Source organism: Triticum dicoccoides, unplaced genomic scaffold (assembly GCF_002162155.2).
Source record: "Triticum dicoccoides isolate Atlit2015 ecotype Zavitan unplaced genomic scaffold, WEW_v2.0 scaffold42245, whole genome shotgun sequence".
Classification (NCBI taxonomy): Eukaryota; Viridiplantae; Streptophyta; class Magnoliopsida; order Poales; family Poaceae; genus Triticum; species Triticum dicoccoides.
This window is the reverse complement of record NW_021271201.1, coordinates 3,424-12,747: the sequence shown is the minus strand read 5'-3', so window position 1 is coordinate 12,747 and position 9,324 is coordinate 3,424. Positions and strand designations below refer to the sequence as shown.

Sequence of the window (9,324 nt, the reverse complement as noted above, 5' to 3'; positions counted from 1 at the left end):
ACACTTTGCAGCAACATCCGGGCCAGACCCACGGCAAGATCCCCTCCGTGTAGACCCGACGCATCCGTTTCCCCCTCCAGGTGCTGGCGGCGGCGCAGTCCGGGAGGGGGGCACACACCGGAGACGCGTGCCGCCTCTTCGGACATGCCACCACACCACCCCGCATGTATGAGGGCCCGGTGCGACTCTCGAGTGGCATTGCTACCCCCCCTTCTACGCCCCCCGCCCCGCCTAACCCTGTAGTGTTTGACCACGGGATCTAGCCCTTTGACTTTGCACGGACGGGCTTTGAGCAGTGGACCTATCCACCCGATTGTGTTAGGTCAGTCACTACAAGAAATATGTCAACTAGTGACCTTCTGTCAGTGACCCTAGAAGAATTGGTCATAGATCTATGACCATTTCATTCCAATTGGTCAATAGCTGTTTAGGGGGCTCCAAACCCTAAACCATTGCGACCATTTTGGTCAAAAAGGTCGTAATTTCCTTACACGAAATGGTCGCAAAGCAAACAGTGCTAGTCCGCTGCCTTATTTCTAGTTGTTAATGACCAATATAGATGGTCATAGCCTTGTAGATTGTGGTGGGTTGTGATGACTAGGCACCATCTCATCAGTTTTGCCTATGTGTCATGTCCATGTGGCAGTTTTTGCCCTAGGTTGTGAAGCAACCTATATTTCTGTTATTGCAAAAATTCCCAAAAAATTCTCATAAATGTTTTGGATCATATCTTCATCAAATATGTAAAAAACATTCCTTGCCTAGTTCACAAATAATTCTAAAAAAATCATTTTCCTATTATGTTCAAAGCAGCACTTTGTGAAGGAAGTACCACTTTGGCATGTCCAAATGGTATCCATTTTCTACAGTGCTTTCCTATGCCCAAATAACCATCCTCCACCAAATGCCAGCTCAATCCATTCATTATTTTGAGCCCAGCTTCAACATTCGTATTTATGTCCAGTGTGGTACTTTGTAAAGCAAGTACCACCTAGGCTCCTCCTTTTGAGGTGAAAATTTGTGAAGACGGTCTTCTTAGTAACTGATCATCCTCAGCCAAAACTCACGCCCATTAGCCATGTGCATTTCCCGTACCGCAAATCAAACACTTGGCTGCTTATTCATGTTTGAGCATCGATCGGTTTCCTCGTGAGAATCTTTTGTTGTGATTTTCTTCCTACCACCTACATGGGGAGTGCCCAACCCACTAGACATGCCTAGGCCGCCCAGAACACATTGCAACACCACGGTCACGCGGTGACCACGCGACGGGCATGCGAGCTTACGCGCTCTAGAGTTGGGGCCCTCGGCCACCGTCCAAACCTCGATGTCTCGCCATCAAACCATGTATTTCAGATTAAATAGATACTTATTTACCTAGAAATGATTTTTGGAAAAAATAAAGAGCAAACTATGAGGCAGCTGCAGTTCAAATTTGACCCGCTTCCAACTAAATCGACGGGAATTTGTCTTTTTCACCAGAGGTGGATCAAAAATTTTGACACCCAACCATTTCGTCAATTGTGCATTAAATATGGCCTAGTATTATATAAAATTGATTAGGTCCAATTTTGCAACAAATATATGGTAGGTCCTTCACAAAAAAAACTCATTTCAAGCACTCAGAAAATGGAAAATGGTTTTTTCATCCAAAGAAAATAAAAACTTCCTTAGGAAACATTGTTTGCGATTCCAATATGCACCCTTGTGCACAATATGATATCATTTGAACAAACTATGCCATGAATGTGGCCATAAGATTGATCATTTGGCTTGAAAGCCATCAATCTTCACATTTGATAACTCATTGCTGAGAACACTTTTTTAAAATAATTACCGCATTAAAAGTTGATTATTTTTCCTGGAAACTTGGTCACATATAATGACACAATGCGAAGGTTTTCCAATTTTTGATTTTTTTTTAATTTTTTATGCCCGTTTCAAAATGCGGTCAAAACGGCGGGCTTGACCGTTCCTAGCTAGTGGTTGAATCTTGGAAAACTTTTGATGTTTCTCTGATTAAATAGATACTTATGTACCTAGAAATGATTTTTGGAAAAAATAAAGAGCAAACTATGAGGCAGCTACAGTTTAAATTTGACCCGTTTCCAACTAAATCGACGGCAATTTGTCTTTTTCACCAGAGGTGGATCAAAACTTTTTTCACCCAACCATTTGGTCAATTGTGCATTATATATGGCCTAGTATTTTATAAAATTGATTTGGTCCATTTTTGCAACAATTATTTGATAGTTCCTTCACAAAAAACCTCCTTTTGTGCACTCGGGAAATGAAAAATGATTTGCCGTGCAAAGAAAATGAAAACTTCCTTGGGCAACATTGTTTGGAATTCCAAGATGCACCATTGTGCATAATATGAGATCATTTGAACAAACTATGCCATGAATGTGGCCATAAGATTGACCATTTGGCTTGAATGCCATATGAATCTTCACGCATGATAGCTCATTTCCGGGAACACTTTTTTAAAATAATTACCATATTACAAGTTTATTATTTTTTCTAGAAACTTGGTCACATATAATTACATAATGCGAAGTTTTTCCAATTTTTAGATTTTTTTTGAATTTTTATGCCCGTTTCAAAATGCGGTCAAAACGGCGGGCTTGACAGTTCCTAGCTAGTGGTTGAATCTTGGAAAACTTTTGATGTTTCTCTGATTAAATAGATACTTATGTACCTAGAAATGATTTTTGAAAAAAAAGAGCAAACTATGAGGCAGCTACAGTTCAAATTTGACCCGTTTCGAACTGAATCGACGGCAATTTGTCTTTTTCAACAGAGGTGTATCAAAACTTTTTTCACCCAACCATTTGGTCAATTGTGAATTATATATGGCCTAGTATTTTATTAAATTGATTTGGTCCATTTTTCAACAATTATTTGGTAGTTCCTTCACAAAAAAACCTCCTTTTAGGCACTTGGAAAATGAAAAATGAATTTTTCGTGCAAAGAAAATGAAAACTTCCTTAGGCAACATTGTTTGGAATTCCAAGATGCACCCTTGTGCACAATATGAGATCATTTGAACTAACTATGCCATGAATGTGGCCATAAGATTGATCATTTGGCTTGAAAGCCATGAATCTTCGCTCGTTTTTGAGAACACTTTTTTAAAATAATTGTCGTATTACAAGTTTGTTATTTTTCCTGGGAACTTGGCCACATATAATGACACAATGCGAAGGTTTTCCATTTTTTTGAATTTTTTTGAATTTTTTATGCCCGTTTCAAAATACGGTCAAAACGGCGGGAATGACCATTCCTAGCTAGTGGTTGAATCTTGGATTTTTTTGGTGTTTCTCTGATTAAATAGATACTTATGTACCTAGAAATAATTTCTGGAAAAAATAATGAGCAAACTATAAGGCAGCTGCAGTTCAAATTTGACTTGTTTCCAACTGAATCGACAGAAATTTGTCTTTTTCACCAGAGGTGGATAAAAACTTTTAACACCTTACCATTTGGTCAATTGTGCATTAAATATGTCCTAGTATTTTAGAAAATTAATTTGGTATAATTTTGCAACAAATAATTGATAGGACTTTCACAAAGAAAACTCATTTTGAGCACTGAAAAATGGAATGATTTTTTTTATCTTGAATTGATCATGACCAATTTATATGGTCATAAGGTCATCAAATGATTTGCTGCGTTCTGATTGGACCATGAGCATATCACGCGGATCACGCATCAACCACCGTCGGATGCTTCCGGATCCAACGGCCCAAACCCATCGAGCTGAAACCCTAGGTCAGTCCTCATGGACATTTTCCACCCACCCCCTCGCCTCCATTCTTTCTCTCCCTCCCTCCCCCGCCTCCACCAGCGAGCCCCTCTGCTCTCCCTCGCTTCTATCTGGTGGAACCGCCGCCCCCAACCTCTCTCTCCGACTTAAATCCGCCGCCGCCTCCAACCGCTCCCACCCCACTCCTCTTCCCTCCTCCTCGGGCAGCCCAGTCGTCGTCGCGACCGAGGACCAGAGACGCGGGCGGGGACCTCGAGGCGGAGGAGGAGCAGCAGCGGCGGCGACGGCGAGTCAGGGCAAGGCCAGCAGCGATGGGGTTCATCTCCTTCGTCGGGAGGGTGCTCTTCGCCTCCATCTTCCTCCTCTCCGCCTACCAAGAGTACGTGCACGCGCACCCCCCTATTCCCCCTCTCGCCCGCTAGATCTCGCTCCTGCCGCCTCCCAGGGATGCCCGCGCGGGCCTCCGGCGGAGCTAGGCCCCGTGCTCCTGTTCGTCGGCGCATGCGCTTGGGTGAATCGAGGGCTGGCTCGCACCGACGCGGCGCCGCGGCGAGATCCGTACGGGCGCCACATCGCTGGAACCCTCCCAACACAGCAGATATGGCCGGTGTAGGGTAGGTGTCAGCCCACCGTGGTAAATCGTAGAGGCTCAGAGGCGCACGGGGAGCACACTGATGCAAATCATACACATACCTTACATATTTTTCCTGGACCCTGTTGCGTCGAGTGTTGACACACCAGTGGCAGGTTCACATCAGCGCCAACTAGTGCATCCATTTGTGTACGTCGCTCTCTGTGAATTGTCTTTGCCCTGTAGTGGGTTTGGTGATGCTTACCAGTTGCTCATGCGCATAGTTGGACTTTCTTTCCTCCACATGCCTGTGATGGAAAAGTATTACCGGGGCATGTGGATCAGAATATTAGTTTAATCTGACAGCCCCTGTACTGTTTTAACCGAACATAGACTAATCCTTGCGCATGTTTGTTAATAGAGTAGTAGGTTATTGGAGGAGACATGCCCTGGTGCTTTCAGTGCCACCGGCTGATGTGAACCTGACAGGCCTCTTGCGTTCTCTTCTCCGTAGCTTGCAGATAAGTAAGCTTGATTATGTGCTGGTCACTTCCTTCTGGCTTCAGTGTTTGCTCGGTGTCGTGATGACAATGTGATCGCCCCTGTGATGGTTTCTATGTCAGTTTGGCTAGTGCTCCACCTAGTTTGTCAGTTAGATTTCGAATTCAGTCGCTATGCAATGGCTGATCTACTTCATGTGCTCAATTCGGTCGTATAAATCAAATATGATTACTGCTGGCTATGGAGGGGCTTTTTTCTAGAGCAATCAGTCAGTAGGAGGGGCTTTTTTCTGCTGCTTGTTTTTTTGCTTCAATTGGGTACATGAATCTCTGGTTATAAGGATTTCAGAGCCAGGACTTGTTCTGAATCTCTGGTTGTTTCATGATGCTAGTCCGCACATGCAGTATATACTCCTAAGGTTATGCATGTCTTATCAGTATCAGTGTGAGATGTTGATTCATGTATCCGGGTTTGGTGCGACATTCATGACCTCGTCGTGTGTAATTATTCGGTGTGTACGAGACCTACGGTATATACTTACCAGTACTGTCTACTGTGATCGAGTATTTATTGATGGTGCTCCGGCTGCATTTTATTTACCCATTTGCATCTTCTTAATCTAGCATCAAAGGCCCCCGAAAAAACAAATAGTCCTTTAAATCCTTATTTGTCCTATATGTATGTACTGTTGGCTGACATACTTATGTGTTCTTTTTTGTTGATTAACAGAGGAGGAAGCAAACTTGCCCGGCAAGAAGGGATCCCTCAAGGTAACCCAACGTCTTCCAGTTTCCACTTTGCTCACCAACAATACTGATCGATCGATAGGTAGATGCCGAACCTCTCTTTTTGTGATGTGTGGCTATTGCAGCTGGATGAATGGGTGCTCTGCCGGCTTTAGAACAAGAAGAACAACTAGGAGAAGGTCAAGGTGGAGCAAGACATGGCTGTGGAGGCATGGCCTGGACGCTCGTCAACCTCGGCCACTTCGTGGTACCCGCCTCTCCCCCTCCCCTCCCTCCCTCGCTTACACGTCCTCGACTCCCATGGATCTGAAGAATTGCTACGACACATTCACCAATCCTGCCAACTAATAAAGTGTATTCTAGTTTGAAGGTTTTCTGTTTCATAATAGCCAAATAAATAGCCTGCATTTAATCATTCTTTTGCTACTTTAAATATAATAATGTAGTGGAAAAATTCATGAAATCATTATGGCAGTAAATACTGCAGTTCTAGTTGGCCCAACCTCAAGTCTGGAAGTAAATATTATTGCCATTTTTCTCATAAGATTATAGCATGAAACATACTATCTAGAAATTATTTCTCTATTGTCATTGCTTTCCTAATTGAATCTTCATTTCAGACTACATACCACTTCTTCCACTGGAAGAAGGGAACTCCATTCGCTGATGATCAGGGGATGTATAATAGATGACTTGGTGGGAGCAAATGGACAACCGCAGGCAGCTTACTCACAACAGAAAATTTCTTGTTGTGGTTCATGTAGTCCTGTATGTGTTATTCTGTTTCAATTTTATTAATACTGCTTTTGGGAGCTTACTTGGCAAGGAACAACATGGCAGGATGTATGCACAAAGATTTATTCTGGCTAGTCAGAAATACTACACTTATTCATTAATTATGCAAAGAACACTTGTTCGTAACATCTAGGTCTAACTTGCATATTCACGCCATTATACATGTGTAAGGATTGGGCATTGCTCTATTGCTCTATTCACGCCATTATACATGTGTAAAAATTGATGTTTAATTAACTTCATTATCTTTAATAATGGATTATTCACTTCCAGTTAGTAGTAACTTAAACTTGGCGGCAAACTGGTTAAATACTTGGCTGTGATCACGTTTGTGGTTGGTGTGCGAGCAAGCAAAATCAGAAATGATCCCAACTGATCATATTTTTTTGCGTTTGCTAGAATTGTCCATGGACATTTAATCTGTTTGGTGTATAGTAGGTAAAATAGCAGAGTACACTAATTACCATTTTGTCTGCTGACATACACTTCCAAAGACCTTTTAGCGCAGAGTTCATATAGTTACATAGTGCTTTTTAGCTTACATATCATACAGTTATGCAGTGCTCCCTACACTGTCTGTTTACTATATATATCATTCATGTATTCTCGGATAGTACTGACTACATACCAGGGCGAATTAACCACAATTTGCCACAATTTGCAGCGGCCGTGCTCCACCAGCTCTTTTGTGGTTCTTGCAATCTGGGGAGTTCCTCACATGACAGGGCCCTCCCTCTTCTGCTTCTTCTACTACCTACTATTGCTGCTGTTACTGATTGGTCTATGCACGGTGGGTAATCCATCAATGTTTATTTGCTACTACTGTAGTAGCTAGTATGCTTGATGTGTGTATCTCTGTCTCCTTACTGTTTTGCTAGAACCATAAATCCTGATGCATGATGATTATAGTCTGATTTTCTAGATCTGTTCTATTGGTGTTTAAAATTTGACATGCCTGGATTCTGAATGAACTTGTTCTTACAGTTCTTTTCATTTCTATGATCAATTTAGTTAGAGTTGCACATGTCAGTATACTATATACCAAAAAATCCTAGCTAGTGAGAACATTTCACTCCATGAACATATATTGGTTAGTGTTAGTCATACTATTTATCTACATGGCATTTGCTGTCAATTCTTGCTAATAAGTTATTCGATTCCTCATTGGCTATTGTTTGATGTTCTGTACACATTCTTATTCTTATATTTTCATTCTTATTCTTTGCACAGGTGAAGTGCGAATCAAAGTCCGAAGCTATGAAGCATATCAACAAGTAGTAGCATATTATGTGTTGTAATTGTAGGAAGTAGTAGGCATATCTGGCTTGTAGTATACTGTAATGATTGTAATAGACTAATGTAGTGTTGTTTTGGATGAATTTTGATTGCTCTCTGGTCTGATAATTATTGTGTATGTGGTTTGAATACCTGTGAAATGGAAACATGACAATGGAGTCCAAGATATAATGGTTGTTTGGCAAAGTTCAAATTTTTTGATGTGTTGGACCAATTTTGCGATAAGCATGACAAGTGGGACCAATCAGTGGTGGGACCAGCTGCAAAATAAAATGACTGAAAACTGAAAATCAATAGACCAGAAAAAGGCCATGCCCTAGAAAATAAAAGGCCAAATTGTTGGGCTAGGCCCATGTAGCTAGAGAAAATTAACCAAAAAATATATATTAAAAAGGATGAATTAATGGGCTTGGCCCATATAAACACCCAATTGGACCGGGCCGATTCTAATTGGTCGCAATTTTGCCACGTCAGATTGCCACGTCGGATCCGACGTGGCCTGGGCAGTCAACCAGTGACCAAAACAAAAGGTCATGGGTTCAACGACCTTCTGTTTTGGTCGTAGACGTCTACAACCTTCTCACAGAGAAGGTCGCTATAGTCAGTTTACGACCGCGAGCTTTTGACCTTCTGTTTTTGGTCACAAAAAGGTCTCAAATGAAAAACCGTGACCTTTCAGTGACCAATAGTGGTGGTCACAAGTTGATATATTTCTTGTAGTGAGTCCATAGGAACACTTTGGAGCAACATCCGGGACAGACCCACGGCAAGATCGCCTCCGTGTAGACCCAATGCATCCGTTTCCCCCCTCCAGGTGCCGGCGGCGGCGCAGTCCGTGAGGGGGGCACACACCGGAGACGCGTGCCGCCTCTTCCGACGTGCCACCACACCACCCCGCATGTATGAGACCCCGGTGCGAAGCTCAGGTGGCATTGCTACCCCCCCCCCACGGCCCCCGTCCCGCCTAACCCTGTAGCGTTTGACCACGGGATCTAGCCCTTTGACTTTGCACGGACGGGCTTTGAGCAGTGGACCTATCCACCCGGTTTTGTTAGGTCAGTCCATAGGAACACTTTGGAGCAACATCCTGTCCAGACCCATGGCAAGATCCCCTCCGTGTAGACCTGACCCGTCTGTTTCCCCCCTCTAGGTGCCGGCGGCGACACTATCCGTGAGGGGGGGCACACCACAAAGACGCGTGCCACCTCTTCGTACATGCCACCACACCATCCCGCATGTATGAGGGCCCGGTGCGACGCTCGGGTGGCATTGCTACCCCTCCCTCCCAGGGCCCCCGTCCCGCCTAACCCTGTTGTGTTTGAACACGGGATCTACCTCTTTGACTTTGCACGGACGGGCTTTGAGCAGTGGACCTATCCACCCGGTTGTGTTAGGTCAGTCCATAGGAACACTTTGGAGCGACATTTGGGCCAGACCCACGGCAAGATCCCCTCCGTGTAGACCCGGCGCGTCCATTTCCCCCCTCCAGGTGCCGGTGATGGCGCCGTCCGTGAGGGGGGGCACACCCCGGAGACGTGTGCCGCCTCTTCGAACATGCCACCACACCATCCCGCATGTGTGAGGGCCCGGTGCGACGCTCGGGTGGCATTGCTACCCCCAGGCCCCCCGTCCTGCCTAACCCTGTA

At 44.0% G+C, this 9,324-nt stretch overlaps 1 protein-coding gene across 2 annotated transcripts; it reads left to right on the top strand.

The window, feature by feature from the left end:
• The first annotated feature begins 3,821 nt into the window (after window positions 1-3,821).
• LOC119346512 lies at window positions 3,822-7,841 on the top strand. Of its 2 annotated transcripts, XR_005167761.1 has the most exons (6): window positions 3,822-4,148; window positions 5,571-5,611; window positions 5,713-5,834; window positions 6,208-6,355; window positions 7,047-7,172; window positions 7,613-7,841. XR_005167761.1 is itself a non-coding variant. In XM_037615851.1 (4 exons), the coding sequence occupies exons 1-4, from the start codon at window positions 4,081-4,083 to the stop codon at window positions 6,252-6,254; spliced, it is 321 nt and encodes a 106-aa protein (XP_037471748.1). In that variant the 5' UTR covers window positions 3,822-4,080; the 3' UTR covers window positions 6,255-6,510. The 2 variants fall into 2 exon arrangements, 1 of the variants encoding a protein (XP_037471748.1); XM_037615851.1 differs by lacking the exons at window positions 7,047-7,172; window positions 7,613-7,841 and having other exon boundaries at window positions 5,670-5,834; window positions 6,208-6,510.
• The last annotated feature ends 1,483 nt before the right edge of the window (window positions 7,842-9,324 follow it).